Source organism: Odontesthes bonariensis, chromosome 6, assembly GCF_027942865.1.
Source record: "Odontesthes bonariensis isolate fOdoBon6 chromosome 6, fOdoBon6.hap1, whole genome shotgun sequence".
Taxonomy (NCBI): Eukaryota; Metazoa; Chordata; class Actinopteri; order Atheriniformes; family Atherinopsidae; genus Odontesthes; species Odontesthes bonariensis.
The window spans coordinates 18590830-18609629 of record NC_134511.1 but is presented as its reverse complement, the minus strand read 5'-3'; the positions used below and the strand labels follow the sequence as shown (position 1 = coordinate 18609629).

General features: G+C 40.9%; 1 protein-coding gene across 2 annotated transcripts in view; it reads left to right on the top strand.

The window, feature by feature from the left end:
* The window catches only part of aopep (aminopeptidase O (putative)), a 70792-nt gene that overhangs the window by 49155 nt on the left and 2837 nt on the right, over window positions 1-18800 (top strand). For both annotated transcript variants that reach the window (XM_075467741.1, XM_075467742.1), the window contains exons 15-17: window positions 6665-6781; window positions 11321-11407; window positions 11503-11651. In XM_075467741.1, the coding sequence (XP_075323856.1) occupies window positions 6665-6781; window positions 11321-11407; window positions 11503-11643 (345 nt within the window). In that variant the 3' untranslated portion in view covers window positions 11644-11651. The remainder of the gene's footprint in view (window positions 1-6664; window positions 6782-11320; window positions 11408-11502; window positions 11652-18800) is intronic.

Genomic DNA, 18800 nt, shown 5'->3' with positions numbered 1-18800 from the left:
TCCCTATTGTGGCTCCTACCTGCTTGGAGGGTATTTAAATCGAAGGGAGCTTGATGGACCTTTCTGGTGAAGACAGTGCCAGCGATACAATAAGAAGGAAGCCTCTATTTTTTTTTTTTTACCTCGCCTGATATACAAAAGTGCAAGTAGTAACCAGGACTGTCCTGCAGGTGAACGATGATTTGGAAAATGAAAAAGAGAACGTGAAAACATTAGATTGAGGTTTATCAGAAATGCACTTGTATTAGCGGAATTGTCTTTTCATTGGGACAGGAACAAAGGATTGTGGGAGGAGGAGTAGGAGGAAAAATGAAGAGTGGGAGGCATCCACTGGAGACGGTTAGATTTGCCAGAGATTAATTAAACCTTCCCTGTTTTAGAGGTGTATGTATGTGTGAATGAGAATGAGTCAGGGTGGTGATGAGTAGGAGAGAACACTTGTTAATTGCCCTCAGGATCAATGCCAAATTGCCAGAGCATAGAATTTTACATGAAAAACGCCCCACCTTCTTGCAAACACACGAAGAGAGAATCAAGTTTTGAGGCAAAGGCCAAAAACCTTCTGAGCAGCAAAGAACAGGCCTCATGCATGCCAGCTGAAAGTTCAGCTTGCGTGCACATGCACATTCATTTCGTGTTGTTGTTGTGTTTTTTTCTTGTTAATTTGCCTTTTGCTTGCCCAGTTGATTCTTCCGAAAAGCAAAAAGTTCTATCCCGATGCCAGAGTCAGCAACTGTTGTTTTTCAGCTTAACCCCTGACTCACAGTGTTGCTGTGACCCCAAACTGCTTCGCAATCACCCTGAGAGTGTGAATATGAAGGCCATGAGGGAGGATGGATGGGGGAAAGAGCAGCTACTAGGGGCTACCTGTCCTAACAGCCAGAACCTGATTAAACACACTCAAAAACATGTTTACATAACCAAACGTGGACGTAGGTGGGAGAAGGACAAGCGCTAACATGTCAAATGTAATCAGCTAACATATCATAAATTAGGCATTCAGAGTTGTGGTTTTCAAATGGGCTCTGGTGATTTGAAGTGTATTACACATGCAGTTCATATTTGTTCCCATTATACGTCTGCTGGTAAACACTGGCCTGTTTTTTAGTATGCATTTATGGGAAGATACAAAAATGAGACATTTTATGTTCCTGATTAGGCTCTAAACTGATTGCAGCAGCAAAATAAACAAGCAAACACAAAAAAACACACACAAACACATGCAAATACACAGCCTCATTCTGTTATCTTTTGCTGCTGTGGCTGCTGATTAGAGCAGCTGTCAGACTGAAAAAGCAAAGAATCAGCGCCATTAATGATTAAATTACAGATAGACTGTCCGAGCTGTCGGCCATTACCAAGGTCTTCTGTCTATGACCGGCACTATCTGTGAGATCATCACAGTGCCAAAGCAGAAGCAGGTGTGACATCATTTAAGTTGAAAGGGCAACATGTGACTCATAGATGACCTTTCAGTATCTGTTTGTGTTCCAACCCATTAACCAAAACAGGTTTACAAATCCTGTGTCAGCAGGCTGTTTTTATAATGTCTTCTTAGACCTTGTGAACCCACAAGATTGCAATAACATATCCTCACAATGAATGAATTTACTTTTCTCTATGGCCGTTTATCATATTTATGGCATTTTCTCATTACGGCTGTATCTTTTACTAAAGTCTCCCACACTGTCTGCCAGCACAGATTACACTTGATGGGGGCCTCCTGCTAACATGAGACATACGATCATTAAGTTAAGTCAACTGTTTATTACTGGCTTCATCCAGGGCTTAGGAATATAAATTCATTGATAGTCATTTTCAAAAAAGATTTGTAGAGTTTTCAAGAGATTTAATATTACCAAATGAAAACCTTTATTTATGTCTTTGTTTTGCATCTTGTTAGCCATTTTGTTATGGACCATCTCTCCTCTTGGTGCAGCTGTACAAGCCACTTAAAAGTTGTTACATCTGTTGAGAGAAACCAAACATCTGTTTGGTCGACAGTCTCTCTTTAAAGACCTGTCCCTGCCACCGCACTTTGAGCAGATGAATGTTCTGGCCCTCAAACCAAGTGAAGAATAAAGACAGACAAAAAAAAAAAGGTATAAAGGAATTCAGGAGAGGCTTTTAATTGGAGGAGCCGGACACAAGAGTTTGCCCCATTGAAAGAGGGAGTGAAAAGGAGTTGGTATGGAGATGGGTAACAGACAGTCATGGAGACAGAGGCAACGGGAAAAAAAAGAAAGAGTGAAACCTTAGTACCTGAGGTCCTTAGCGGATGGTGCCAGAATGTTTTTTTACGAGCCTGCGGTCAGACAGAAATAAAAGGCAGTCGAGCGGCTGAATGGCAACACACACACACACACACACCCAATTCAATGGCCTCTCAGAAATCACAGTTTGGTTTTATAATGTCACAGTTAGTCAATGTCTCCAACCCCCTTAATGCTCTGTGACTGAACAAGCAGGTTATTTCCCCCAATGGGGAGGAGGTATATAGGTATTATACATCTGTATGTCTTTAAAGCTAAGTCAGTCATAGTCAAAACTTTTACTTATAATATCACAAGTTACAAATTTGCGTCAAAGGGTTTTATGATTTGAACTGCCTTTATCCTTGGGTGAAAAAAAGAGGCATTGTTCTGCAGTCAGTTGGGCTTTTCGTTGAAATTTTTATGTAATTTTGTTGCCGCCTTTCCTCTTTACTTATTTTTTACTTGTTTGTCTTTATTTCGCTTATATTACTATCATTCATCACAGTAGGTTTTACATCTTCAGGTATGATTGAGTACATGCCATAATTCTTGAACGATAGTCAAAAGCGTAGATTGTCGCAAGTTGAAGCAGAAACATAGGAGGGCAGTGATAATTCAGGGGTTAGCTGAGGTCCCTGTTTCAGTGATTGAAATGGAAATGGAAATTGAATGCTTAAGGAAGCAAGAGAACGAGATTGTGACCTTGTTTTAAGGGATCTAAGTGAAGATTAATATTTTGAATCGATTTTGTATATGCATAAATGCTTCTCAAAAAGGACAACAATCTGTTCTCCTGTCTACCGCATAGAACAAAAGTAGCCCTAAGTGCTGTTGCCATGGGAATATAGAAAAAGTGATAGATTGTTGGAACGAAAGAGATTATAATTTTTTCTATTCAAGTTTGGAAACCCTTTTAATCTTTAACACTCTCTCAGAGAAGGAGGTGCAGTGGAGTCGAAAGCAACTTTTAATCTTTCTTCAGTACGGCCTGATAAGTACTAAGTTGAGAAATGTCACAGTAAAAAAGCAAGCTTCTGTTCTTTATGTGCTTTACAGACATATTATTTAGCATTGAGTTTTTGTCCCATACTTCTGTACCAACACATACGCGCTCACACACACACACACATACGCGCTCACACACACACACACACATATCAAATGTAGCTGCTTCTTGATTTGATTCCCTTTCTACATCACTTTCAAATTCTTAGTTTTCTTCAAACTTGAACTGGAAAATGCACACACACACACAAACACACACACTTATACTTTATTTATAGTTTTGGGCGGGCATCATATCCTGTGTTTACTATAGCTAAATTTCATTGAGCTGTCAGTCACTGAAGCAAACAGTCTATATTTGTGCATGCATGCACACGCGCGTGGGTGTATGCGTGTTTGTCATTGTTCTGTAGAGGTTTAGAGGTCAATGTGTGTGGGGACATTTCAGCAGCATATTTCCCAGAGGTCTTTGCAAAGCTCAATTCAATATACGGACAAAAAAAAAAAAACATTCCCTGTGTCGTAGCTTTGCACTGAAGTGGATTTCACACACTCAAACACATATGTATATATATGTATATAACATTATATGTATATCTTTGACCTTGCCTGCACTGTGTGTCTGTGTGCGTATATGAGTGAGAATAGATCTTTTCACATGAATCACTGCAATAAAGAGTGACATTTTTCCCTTCTGTGCTACGTTCAGCACTCAGCACCATTGAGGGCTATAATTGTTGGAGTCACCTATGACCTGATCATGACATGGGACTGTGTACGTGTACTTTGCCGAATGTGTGTGTGTGTGTGTGTGTGTGTGTGTGTGTGTGTGTGTGTGTGTTAGTGTGCTATTATACAAGCTCTACCCACCATGGAGCTAGTGACCCAGTAACTTCTGAGTAAGTTCAGTGTCTTCTGATGAAATGTTTTTCACGGATTCTCCCCAAAACAGGGCACTGATGAAGAAAACATGTAGATGAGGATTAATAAGATGAAATAATTTTTTACTCTTTGACAAGCTGTTTTGGAGATAATTGTGTGAGGCTGATTAAAAAAGGAAAAAAAAAAATTATAATTAAGTTGATTATTACAGTACCACCTCAAGGTTTTAGGCTCTGATCGGTGAAGCACACCAATTTTCATGTTTCCAGAGCTTCTTGTCTTGCTGCTCTTTTAGGGATGAAAATTGATTAGAATTAGGAGTAAAGTCATTATTAGCACTACTACAGCTTTGCTGCCTGGGCCTCAAATAGAACATACAAGTGGAAACAATTCAGCTTTTACTTTGAGTCACAATTCTTCTGATTTTCACCATGTCAAATTCTTTTTGTGATAAAATATGTGACCAAATGTTTGTAAGTTTCTTATCAATATGACATTACAGAGTCTGTTGTGCAGCTACCCAATCGTGAATATTTGCAACAATACACACTTGGAAATCCCACCCAACACAAGTGCCACAATTTTGTAGGTACATGCTGCAAGAGTTAACTGTATAAAAAAATTAGGTATGGAAGTTAGATGAATTGGTACTGTGCTCTCAAAAGAGGCATCTCCTTTGAAGACAAGAGTTTTAGTGGTTTTCATCGTACTAGTCGAGTGCATTAATGCTTTGCCACATTCGAACTATGCTGAAGAAAGTCATGAGAAACATTTATCGTTTATGTAATGAGGTGGTAAATACAGTAATTTCCTCTGAAACGTAGTGCAGTGGAAGTGAAGGCAACATAAAGTACAGTATAAGTTGACTTGAGTAATTGCCGTTGATGTGGGTGACTGGTAAATGGAGACATTATATTTTATGAGGGAAAAACTCATGTCCCTGTTTGTGTGTACATGTGCAGTGTGTGCACGGCCGCGTGTAAGGATCATAATAACAATGTGAATTGGTTTCAAATGTACCATCATTGACCAGGAATCTGTTTTTGGAGACACTGGTGCAGACATATTGATTACCGCCATAGCAACATAAATACATACAGGTAAAACAGGACCTCACAGTCACCGCAGAGGGGTTGTGTTAGTGTGTCTGCAAGAGCAGTGTTTTATTGCCGTGGATTCCTCTCTTTTGAAAGGGCGGGAGAGTGAGAGGGATCATGGGTGGGCCCCAAAGAGACTCTTTGGAGAAGGAGACACCACTTCAGAAAACACTCAGAGTTCACAAAATGGAGGGAGGAAGGCTGCATAGACGAGAGTCAATAGAGGATGAAGGACGATAGGATATCAGATGTTTCTTAGAGTTTGTGCTTGTGTGTGTGGCAGCAGTAGTAGTAGATAGTTTGGGTGCTACACACTCAGCTCCAGCACCTGTAAGCTGAAATACTTGCTGGTTTTTGGTCAAGTATTTCCCAGCATTGCCGAGGAGGTTGTTTACCAAATGAATACACTCTTCACAAATTATGTATCCCAAAATGAAAGCCACAGTTGTGCTTGTTGCATTTACTGAATAGAAGGTAGAATGTGCTCTTCTGTGCTCACTTTCTCCTTTTGCGCTCTGCTTCACTCAGTCACACACACTTCATACTCATTTTCACATTAGTCTCCGTGGAGCCTCCAGCCATTAATTGAGTCCCAGGCTGGGAGCAGTGAAGAAGAGCTGGGCATATCCAGCAGAGAGGCAGGCAAGGCTGGGCACAGCTGTCCCCAGAGGAGGAAGCCACTCTCTCATAATGCTGCCCACATGGATTCTCAAAATACTCGTCTCTGAAGATGTTACTGATCAGAAGAATATAGGCTGTTTCCTTTTGGTCTAATGCAAGATAATACAAAAAAATCTTAGCAAGCAGCAGCAAAGTATCAAATAGTTCCTGAAAACCTTTTCTAGTTCTTCTCATTTTTCACCCTCTGGTATCACTGGGATTTGACTGCCACCCTATGAGAGGAAATGCTTAGAAAATCTGTTTGTTGTTCGTGTGTGCCAGAAAAATACTCTGCTCTTTGGTTCAAAATCAAAAAGGACAAATTCAATTCTTTCTTTCATTCCTCTCCATCGCTGATTTAAATCCTATTGTTTCCCCTTCACCTCTTCTGTAATATTTTCTAGTGGTACAAGATTCACTTAGTTTACCATATTTATATAATTACCTCTTCAGCTCTGTTATATTGCACTTTCCCCCTGTGTCCTAAAGACTGGATTAATGGCCTGATTTCTATTAATGGGATTTTTTTCTCATCAAGGCTTTCACAGGAAAGACAAGAAAATTAAACTTGTAGAAAATAATAAAAATGTGCATATGAGGGAGCAATATCCAGTGTTTAAATTAGTCTGCCATTCCTGATAACTTTGCCAGTTTAAAGCTGCTTATGTAAGGAGAAAGTGGCCTTGCTCATGACGTTTAATAATGTGTCTCAGTCTATTTATGAGGGAGCTTGCACTAATATTATAAACCGTTCTGTCTCCACAGTTGATGTCAGACCAGCTAGTGATGCTTTTGGAGCTTCTGCTTGAAGAATCTGAGCTGAGCGTGGCATCATTGCATGCTCTGCAGAGAACCTACAGTCTACAGAAACAAGACGCTGAGGTTAGACCTCACACACAACACACAGGCTCATATTCACCCACGCACACATGCTCAGACAAGTGAACATATGCAAGCAAGCTCCACAATCTCTTCTAGTAATAAAAAGTTGAAGGTTTCCTCACCGTTTCCATCCAAAGGTGTAGCACTTAGTGATGTGTAGTAAATTCTGTCCTAATAGCTGCTCTCCTCTTATAGCTGACTAAATCCCACAAGTATTCACTTAATGGTTTAGTACCGAAAAAAGTTCTTTATAGGCACTATTAACAATGTTTCTGTGTTTGTCAGTTTGTGCTATGCATATATATTTGTGAGCAGCTCAAGAGTTCTGTACTGCACAGCGCTGCCTGTCAGTACAGGAGCATGAGTGTGAAAACACGGCCGCACCAGAGCCCGTAAAATGTCTATACTAACCATCATTGTTAACACATGGCTCATCTTAAAAAGAAAAATTTGATACATATTTAGGTTTTTACAAGTTCCTATTAATTACATGTGCTGTTTTGTTAGGGCACTAATGTATATAATGGGTCTCATATGTTCTGTTGGGCAGAGTCAGCCGAGGGAATACTACATTGAATCCAGACAAATAAAGATGCGTTTATTAATTTACATTTAACATTCACACTCTGGGCGCTTGATCAGATCACACAAGTTGGTATTAATGTTTTTTTGGAGGGGGGATTTCATTTGCAAAATTTCTCTATTTTAGTCATTGGCCTGGTGGTCACAAACTGAGGCCACTCTGTCTTTGGCTTTGACTCCAGCTATAAGATTGGGCTTCTTTGATCAGACTGCCTGGAAGACGAAAGCAGATTCTCATCTACAGTTGCAAGGAAAAAAAAAAATGCCAGTGTTTGCTAAAAATACGCAGGGCCATTATGCACATGGTCACGCATGGAAAAACACACATTTACACAAATATCCACACACCTGCACACACCAGTCTAAAGGCAATGGCCCAGTCCTAATGTTAGCAATCTCATTCAGAGGGGGTTAATCGCCTTCGTCTCTCCTTAGAAATGTGGACATTTATTTTCTCCTCTGTCTGGAGCTCGCCCCCCCACCCCACTCAGCTTTGCATTGTCTGGTACCGCCTTCTCTTTAGGTGACTGATGTTTCTGTTGAAACCAGGATGAATACAGGACTGAGTGCAGCTCAGCCTCTGTAGCCCCTCAGTGTTTACCTTACAGAGAATGGGAGCTTTTCAGAATAAATGAATATTGGGTGATAGAAATGGTGGTTAGGACTTCTGAGAAGCTGTTAATATATAACAGCAACCATGAATGCATTGCGAATGCTCCGATGGATCACTTGAAAGCAGTAGTGTGCGGTAAACCTCCTGATAATGATATTTTGCCACACAAGTTGCAAAGTGAAGACATTTCTACTTTCCAATGAATCAATCTGCTGATATTTTCTCACTTAAATATGTTGATAGTCTTGGGCATATAGGAGCCTGGTATGCTGTTACTTATTTTTTCATCACCTGTTATGCACTAAAAACATATGCCTGCAAGCAAAGCAGAGTGCAGTTTAAGTGTGACGCTGTCCAATGAAAGTGATAACAGAGCTTGTCACTGAGTTGCCTGTGTGTGAAAACATGTACACAACAGTGAAAGCAAACGTGTGGCTGACCACGAGCGTACGTGCAATCAGACTGTGACCATGAATATGTGTGTGAGAGGGTCTCTGGGCCTGGGCATGTGTTTGCATGTATGAGAGAGAGTGCGTGACTTTGGCCCACTTCCTTTTATATGCACCTCATGTGATGTGAGATTCTTTGTGACTCTACCAGCACACATGCATGTGTGTAGTTTCATTAGTGTCCATGTGCATATGCGTGCAGATGGAGAGCCATCTGTCGGTCAGTCACACTGGCCTTATTGTTTAAGTTTGCTGCTCAGGTTAGATTTACTCCACTAACTGGAGACTTAATTGGGCCATGTTGAGATCTGTGCACATGGGCACCAGAGGAGATGAGGTCTATCGAGAATAAACAAAATATTGTCTTAGAAAAACTAAAAAAAGTCATCTCAGATTCACCCGTGTATTTAGAAATGTCAGTCTCGGAAGACATCGTGCGCTCATATGAGGCTTGAAACAGGCTCCAGGGAAGGGTTCACTAAGGAGGAAATTCATCCAGAATGAATGGGTGCCAGTTGGAAAACTAGATAGGAAAACAGAAGTGAGCAATAGCTTTTAAACCACTGACAACCATTTCAGCCACTCGATTGCAATAGCTCCTCCAGCAGGAGAGTGTGCCCCACCACACAACAAAAACTGCTCAGGGACATGACAAAAAGCCCAAAGCGTTGATTAAGCCTCCAAACTTCCAAGATTCCAATCTGATTGAGCACACATGGGATGTGACCGAGCAAGCCCGATTCACAGAGGCTCCATCCAACAAAAACCACCCAAGAGATCCACTGACAGTGTCATTGAACCAGACACCTTGGGGCGCCACCAGAGGTTTCAAATATATGTCTCAACTGGTTGACCTCCAACAGGACCCACACAGCACTAGGCAGATGGTTTCTATGGCTAATGTATTTATATTATGTTGAAGATCATAAATACAGGACAGAAGTTTGAAAAAGGAAAACACAAATGACTAAACGTTGTTTGAAATGTGCTTGTTGCCTCTTGACAAGTCAGATGAGCAGATGCCACTCACATATCTTCCCACTGCAGAGGCCAGATTGAGCCTGGTTCTGTATAAAGGTTTACAAGTATGCCTCATAGCACTGCACCAGTAAAGTTTACCAATAAATATTTTTCACTTTTGGACAAAGTCCAAGAAGAATCTTTCTCAAAATTCTGGCACACGGCATAACACCACTCTTAAATCTTGATTCCACGCACATTAAATTTGCGAGATTCAGACTCTGTAGGATGTGGAAGCTGGTTCGTTATTATAAGCCCGCACACACACACAGAGTACTTAAGCAACAGTTGTAGCGTTTGCGTGTGTTAAAATTGGTGGTCGAGGAGAGTGAAGGCGGGATGGTTGTGCAGTAATAAATGAAGGAATGTCACTGTGTAATTGCATGTGCTGTCAGAAAGAGGGGCCCTGTGAGAGGAAACACAGTAAAAAAAAAAATTTTAAAAACGGGGGAAGGAGAGGTGCACCAGGCAGCTGCTCTGCCCCAGGGCTCTCCCCAGGAATGTAGCCCAGTGTAGTCAACAGCTGCTGGGGCTACGCAGGCCAGAAGGGCAGGGCTGGCACTTGAGGGGACACAAACTATACACACTTGTGTGCACTCCTATGAATACAGAGACACACACATCATTGTTCCCATGTTAGCTGTAGATAGAGGACCATAATACCTCAGCTGCTTTTTGAAAATCTATTTGATTTTTGCTGAATGAAGTTGACCATATATGGGACTTTAAAGCCCTTGAGACCACTTAAACTCGTCTTCATTACTGGGTTGCAGTAGTAATACAAGGATTTAAACATAGTTGGAGCATTCTTAAGCTGCATAAGCAGGTGGAGGGCAGTGCAACATTTAAAAGGTGAAAGCACAAACTCCTATTAAGAGGGTAAACGCCTTAAAGGAGATCTGGGATACATCAATTTAGCTCCTCTCTAGGTTAAGCCACCTCAAAATGCAAGTCTGTATATTTGCTTCCCCAAAACTTGAGCTGTCGAAATTGTATCAGTCACCAAATATCCCACGCTTGGTCACTGAACTCTCTAAAGAACTAGTTTATTATCCTGAGTGCGTGGAGATGGTTGTGAAGAGGACACCCACGAAAAAACAGCCAAGGGAAACTGTCACGCTTTAAAGAAGTGACAGTGCTTTAAAAGATGTTTCATCTGAAATGTTTTATCACTTCTCTGCTTCTTTTATCATCCTCTGTCTACCTCCTCCACAAGAGTACATCCCAGCACACACACACACACACACACACACACACACACACACACACACAGTCAAACACGCTAATGTGTACGCTCAGAGCAGATGATGAAGGATGATGGTTGAGGCAGGGACAGAGCCAGTCTCTGATCTCTCCTGTAACCGCGGCAACAGAGGTCCTATTGATCCTCAGGGAAAAAGGCCAGGCATTAGCTCTCCACACACACTTACAGTTAAAATGCACGTATACACACACCGTGAACACACACAGTCAGAGAAACAAATGGATCTTTTAAACATGAGTTTTAGGTCGAGATGATTTTCTCTTGGAAACAAATTCTGGATCCTAATTCTGAATGAATCTGGGACAACTTTTCAAAGCACAAATGATTAAAAAGAACCATCAACACCATTCTGCTTTTTCAATGATTCCCATTGCTGTTGTAAAGCGATTTTAAGAGGGATTAATTCCTTCAAACTCGTATTTTCTTTTACTAACATGTAGAAAAGTTTATTTACGTTGTCAACTCTATCAGCTTTGAATCGACATTAACTCCATAACGTTATATGGTTTCAAACCTACAAAGTGTCTGTTTCAGTGGAATATTTATAATGTATAAATAGAAATACTGTGTTCTATTAATGGTTGTATTATTCCTCTATTTTTTGGTTCCAGGTCCGGCATCGCTGGTGTGAGCTGGTGGTCAAACATGCATACGTTCAGGCTTACGGAGATGTGGAGCACTTTCTGGTTCATGATCAAGTAAATTGCAGCATTTGATTTACATCCTAAAATGAAAGCTTCAAACATATGTAGAACACTGAGAGGAAACTGGACTGATAGTCTGTATGTTACAGGCCATGGGTGTGTATCTGTACGGGGAGCTGATGCTTCAGGAGAATGCTGAGCAGCAGGCTCTGGCTCGCCGCTGCCTCTCATTAGTCCAGGAGGAAATGGACCAGTCGGCACACAAGGTGGTGGAGGAGATGATCCTGTGACACTGGAGGTGAAGTCTCGTTTTTAGTGTTTAGCGTGTTGCATATCAAGCTTTTGATTTAATTTTATTTTCTGGTCCCTGCTGGTATGCCCTTATCTTGGATGTCTGCATGAGTTAAAAGATGGGATAAAGCTATAAGATTTTTTATCCTTTTCTTTTGTTTGCACATTTTTTTACACTTATTTGCACCCAAAAAAAGATCTGTTTCTCCTCAATTCCCTGGAGCTAAATATGTATTTGTTTAGGACCATTAAAGAAGACTTTACATTAAGTTATCTGCTCAGAGAAAAGTGTCTGATGACAGACCAGTGACTCACTTTAAATCATAACAATAAAGTATAAAGTTTCAAGTGTCTGAGCACAATGAAGCTGAGGGCTTCACCATCACTTATGCATTTTGTTTTATCTATTCATTTGTCTTTGACATAACAGGGTAATTCTCGTTCATCTCGACTTGTTAATATTTATGTGTATCTTATAAATGACCCTGTGGTCGGCGCCTGTAAAAGAAAGCTTTGTGTCGAATTGATCCTGATCCCATCTGCCCCAGCGGACAGTCTGCACAAGTCACTTGGCTACCTATGCTGCACATTCCTTCCTGAGCTCATTGACTGTGTGTGTGCACATGTGTGTTTGTAGGGTCCAAATGGGGCCTTTTCCATGGTTTCACTGCAGCGCAGTCAGGATGTGTTTGTCAGAGAAGGAATTTGGGAATTTGTTCCTCAAACAAACGAGAGAGGGAAGACAGAAAAGGAGAGAAAACGGGTCAGTGAGCATTTTCTGAAGGACTCAGAATGATCTCCCCTCGATGTGGAGAGTTTTTTACCCCGTGCACCCTGGAATTCCTTTTGTGTGTGTTATATATGCACACAAAACCACAGATGTCCACTAGCAGACCTCTGGACCACTCTGAACGGTGAGGGTTTATTGTCCCGACACTAGGTGAAGGAAAGGGTTCAAGAGGAAAGGGAGAAAGAGGAGAGGAATGCAGAGCAGATAGGTCCCTTTGAAACTGCTGATCGTTTCAGTCCTGCATTTTACCAACGAAAACTTTTGAGTAATGACATAACTCAGTTAAATGGATTTTGTCCTGGCAATTTAACTTCAAGGACTACTTTTCAAGGTCACTGATAAACGCAGCATACAATGGATAGGATGGTGGAGCATCAGAAAATGTCCTTTTACTTAATTACCTTCTAGCTTATAGTTTGACTTTTTTTGGCTTATATGTAAAATACTCAAATATTTGTCTTCATCATCATGCTTTGATTTGATATGACTGACAGTTTAGTCAGAAATGATAGGTGAGAAGAGAGCCAGCCATGCAACAAGTGTCCTTAGGCAGATTCTAATTGGGATCATTGACATTTGGCCTTGGTGAAACCAACGACTTTTTAGCCTTTTTTTTAGCCTTTTTTCATCAGAACCTTTAAAGACTTTGGGATACCTTCAGGAAACAGCAGTGAAAGTTCAAGAGTTACGTTAGTTTGGATATTTCATATTAAAAAACTCATCAAATCAATGAGGTCTAAGGCTTCAACTGATTACTGATTACTGTTTTCTTAGTCTATTAAATGTCAAAAATATGTGTAAGTGCAGTGTCGGGTGATATATTTAGTTTTGTCTGATCAATCGTCTAAAGACTGATAAGATTAAACGTATTCTTTTATAGTATTTCTATTACACTTTGTTAAATAAAGCAGTTTGCACACAGTTTAGTCTAGTTCAGCCTTTCTATGTGAACTCCCATCTTCACCATCCCTGCAGTCCTTAGCATATGGCAAACTGATACAGATATAGACGGAAAAAAAACGATGTCTACCATAAAATTCGTATCCTTACTTCAATAGTGTCAGCATACGTCAGACCCTGAAATGTTACCTAAAACACTCCTCAAATCACCTTATCAGTTGTTAAAACATGTGGTTTCCTTTTGAGGTATTGAGGTAAATGTCATTTTTTATTCTGACATTTCTTTAAGGCATATTGAAAATAAAATAGAATTTCAGCTCAAGGGACCAAGAGGCCAATTTTGCTATTTGAAAAAAGACATTTAAAAATAAAGTGATCTAATTGGCACCAAGAACCAATTGTCCATGTGCACCCTCCTCACAAAGTTTGATGAAATTCAAATTGATAGTTTTTGCATGATCATGCAGACAAATAAATGATCATTTATCTCATGTCTCCCCTCTGATCTTGGTGGAGGTAGAACAGAAAAGGAAAGAGGGATGTCTTCAGAGTGAAGAGACTGGAAGCAGCATGTCTAGCAAACGGCTAGAAAAAAAGGCTTTAACTACAAACAAATGATCAAAATAGTTGCCAGTTATTTTACTGCACATCTACTAATGGATCATAGTGAATAGCAAATAATCCTAGTGTGTCTTTGATGAGGTTTTGGTTTAAATGCACGCAAATCTCTGTTGAAATCCCAGCTGTCATCAAATCTGGTAATCACACAGCTCAGCTCCGACTTGTATGGAGATTGTTTACAACATCTTTTCTAACAGTGCTCTGCCCCTTTTCTAATGCAACAGTGTGGAAAAATATACATTTCTGACACTGAATGAATTAATATTGTCTTGTAATGTCAGAACACAAGGCTGTCAAAGATAAATATTTTTTAGTTGAGAGCTTGAGAGTTGATTTGGAATAGAACCCTAAAATTGTTTCAGCTTTTCATTCACAGCCAACTGAAAACACAGGTATCCGTTTTATTATCTGTCACACTTACAATTCAATGTGGTCGAAAGGCATCCGTAACCTTCAGCGCTGCAAGAAACTCGTCCACGTCAATCCGAGTGACTTACAGCACAAAATCCTTTCTTAGACCCCAACTAGGCTGCCACATGATAGGCTTTTATCTTCAGACACAAGCACACTCTCACAGGTTTGTGCATTTGCACATTCTGTACAAGGCTTTCTTTACAAGCGTTTGGCATCTGGCTCAGTCCTGATAAATCTCTCTGACACACAGACACAGCACAAATCTGTCCGTGCCCACAGATCTCTTGTCATCATCTGTCACTCCTTCCACCCGTGGACCCTCATGAATACTGGGGGGAATGGAAAGAACAAAAAGGAGAAGCATTTCGTGATTGATATCCTAACTTTTACTATTGCTTCCTACTGGATTGATCCGAACAAGCCTCTGTAAACATCGGTGGATCACAGTGGTCAGCTGAGATCAGAGATCTCTCTCCAATTAAAATGATGGATGAATAGACCACCTCACTGCCTTTTCATATTGCACTGTAGGGAGATGGATTTATGTTCCACTGCTCAGTTAGTGTTCCCCCATTGTCCTTTCTTAAGTAGAGCAGTCCTCCCTGTACCGTTTTACACCCTAATACACACATGTACACACTGTTCTGTGGGATTAGGCTAGGCGGGCTGAGAGGGTTCTAACTGAAAACAACATGTCTGTCACGGCAAACCCTGCTCTGTGTTTTTAAACCTAAAAAGCACAACCCTTTAAAAGAGTAGGGTGGTCTCGCCCCGTCTTTTTTTTCTCCGTCTCCCCTCCCTTTTCGCCCTCTCGTTCTTTTCCTCCCTCGGTACATGCCTCTGGAATCCCTCTTGATCCGCTTAATGAGGGGCATATCGCTGGGTTAGCCGAGCGTGGCGAATAGGAGACGAAAAGTGGGGTAACTAAGGAAATAGTGAGGCAGCAAGGATCTACAGGTTCGGTCTCTCACGGCTGAGGTCTGAAGGCAGACACAAGGGAGAAAAACGGGGAGGAAGGGCTGGGAAAGTTTAGTTTCAGGGTGTTGTGAGTTAGCAGTGGATTGGAGTTAAACTCAAAGATGTAGGTAGAGAGAAAAAAAAAAAACACTGACAGAGAGGAGGGCTTGTTCTTTCATGTCTGGGCTGTGAGGGTTCCTGGCGTGCTGATTTGTGACTTATGATAAAAATCACATTGCCAGGGATTACCACACAGCCCTGACCCAGCCGGCTGCCATAGCAACCAGAGCCTCTTCTATACACACACACAGGACTAAATCATCCCCCCAGAAACTTAAAAACTGGAGAAGATGTGATTATATAAGGGTGCATGTAATTGTGTTTGAGGACCTGGTGATTTGGAAGTGTGGCGATGGAAAAAAAAAAAAAAAGGATGATTAGGGAGCTCATCGCATACACTACTCACCTCCACAGTTTTTTAGTATCCTCTCTCCAGCCAGACACAGAGCTTAGCTGATTGGTGAACAGTGATTGATTTCCTCTTTGTTCACAGTGGCTAAGTTCTGCACCTGAGGAGAGCATGACCCAGACAAGCAGACAATGAAAAGAAATGTGCCGTCAAGTTTGTGTGTGTGTGGACAGCAGAGCCTTTCTTCCCACTTCAATTATCTAATTCACAGACCTCCTTCCACTTTGTCCTCTTGTGTTTCTTTGCTCCTTTTACGATTCTTCTGCATCTCCTCTCACCTCCCCTTCCTTCTCTCATCTGTTCTTAGCGTTTCTTCACTTCTGTCTTCTCCCTTACGGAGCAAGCCTGTAAAACCCTCCGGCTTACTACAAAGAATTAAAACACACGGACATCCTTGCAAATTCGAAACACCGTGCGACGTTGTTAATGAGGGGCCCACTACGCTCTCCTGCTTTGGCTGCTGTCCTTTCATCTGTCCTCGCTGCTCCCACACTCTGTTTCTGCCTCCTTTAAGTTACACTTAGGAAACGTAATCCTGAGCGTGATGCTGCTTGCGCATTTTGTCATTCTAGTGAAGGTAAGAGCCAAGTGCCTCAGGAGAGACTGGACTTGCAGTACTGAGGCCTGCGGAGACCACCTACTCTCGCTATTGGTGCCGATATTGAATCAATCCTACAGCAGTGGCCACGGGCATCCTCATCATCATTGTCCTTCATCACCATAACACTCTTTCAAACAGCAGAAATTGTGACAGGCAAGGAATAAACGTAAGACTGCAGCAATAGATGGCAGTACTTCCCAATGATGAAACAGGTTGAATCAAAACAACCTTGAGCTCCATTAATTAAAAGATCAGCTCTTAAAGCAACAAACCACATCCTATTATTTCATTATAAAACATTCCGGTGATGTGGAAGTGATCTTGTCTTGTCATCGCAGTTTAAGATATGCGTTAGAGCCATTGGTCAACTTTCCATGAGTTCGTAACATGATTTGAGGAATTGATTGCAAGAAGCAAGGTGGAATTTGTGTGTTGTAGTTTAAGATCAGAGTGTTTCTTTTTCATAGTAGCGGTGGCTCTTTCTGCCTTTCTACCCTCTTCCCTGTAGCAGGGGCACACTCACAGGCTGCATGTTTGGCATGTTTGTCTTAATCTCCTCCACCATCGACGCGATTTGTCTTCCAAAAAGTTTGTTTTCCATAGCTAAACCCTTGTTTGTGTTGGCATTACATATGAGGAAATCACACCGCAGGTTGCGTCAGTTTAAACTGATTTGAGATTTGCAGATTACAGGTGGCAGGACCCGTATTAAACAAGGTGCTCAATCCTCAGCTTATTTCATGAACCGCGCATCAGCACGCAAATTGTTTTAAGATTAATGTTAAGAATGTTTTTGTAAAAAAAAGGCTCAAATAAGTAGCATAAAAAAATGACAAGGGAAATCTCTGAGACAGAGAGTCCTCTGGCTGTTATAGGTACAAAAACAGTGGATAAATGATAGTCCAGCGTAAAGCAAGCCAGAGGAGGCTTTTTTAAGAAAATTTGAGTTAAACTTTTTTAATTTCCCCAAAGCCATTTAAAAGTGAAAAGTGAATTTAGTTCTCTTTTAAGGAAAATTAAAGAAAATTTTGACAAATATCTTTGTAAGTAAACTCATACTGAGCAAGAATGCCATGGAAACCAGTAACAACTAAATAGGTACATGTAATACAAAAGGGTAAAAGTCTGAAGCAGAGTAAGGGTGCATATAATTGCACAAAGAGTATGTTATAAATGTACAAAGAGACAGCAGAAATAAGTTCAAGTACATATTTTCTTTCTCTAGAACTCACAGTTTATTCAATTCATTTTAATTAGAAGTTAAAGGAATGATGTTTTTTTCATTTTAAATCATTTAATTTAAGCAGGAAAAGCACATAGTTTCAATACAAAAACTAAAGTCTTAAACTGATTTTCTGGATTTACAGGAGATGATACGAGGGACTATTTCTTGGCTTGTTCCAGTGACTTTCCTGAGTCCCTGTTGGCTGTTTCACAACCTCACAGTGCGACAAGATTTCTGCACAGTTTAAACAACAAGATTTGGAGTCAGATTAGCTTTTCCCCAGAGCTTTCAGTTTTTATGATAAGCCAAGTTAACCTACTCACCTCCCCGCTGCTTAAAAGTGCATTTGCCAAAATGTCAGATTGTTTTTCAAACTCAGCAGTCAAGTTAGGATACAGCTGTGCAAAAAAACAGAGGTTGATATGGCTATCATAAAATCACTTCTGAAAATCATCCTTTAAGTATTTAAAGAGCTTTAGGTTTTAAGCTTAAAATGACTTTGGCAGTGAAAAATGCTGCTCAGGCATCCCTGGATGATATGTATTGATTTCTGATCTAATCTCAGCCTGAGGCAGCCAAGATACAGAGGCCCATAAAGCAGGCGAGTTCTCACACATTTCCTCACTGTGAAGGAAAGAAAGACTGAGGCGTCAAAGATGGAAATCTCGATAACAGTTTCAAGGTCCTTCCATGGGTTAGGTGTCACTTTCAGTTTATTGGGGTGATTAAGTGTTTTTATGCTGTGGATTAAATGTGTGACATAAGCCTCTCGGTTTTTTTCTCAGACAGGAGAAACGAAACGCTGTGATCCTGTAGAAGAGTCACGGGCATTTTCAGTTGGGTTGGACCACATGCTTAGTTTCAGGCACTGCTGACGGTGCTTAGAAGAGGCAACTTAATTGAGACGAGCATTGACGCAAAAAACACTGCTAGCAAAACACAAATGCCCTCTGAAATATGAGCGCGATCATCTTTCAAGGTTGTATTTTCATTGCTCCTTCTCTCAACAAATGATTAATAACTCTACTTCACATAATAAAAGAATTAGTTTTGGAAGTGTGATACAGCCATCTTTGCTTCTCCTCACCAAACTAATGTTGGAAAAGCCCATTCCAGCTTGATGCACTCATCAGCTAACACCCAAGCTGTCGATATCGTCGGCATAGTGTGTGCGACTGA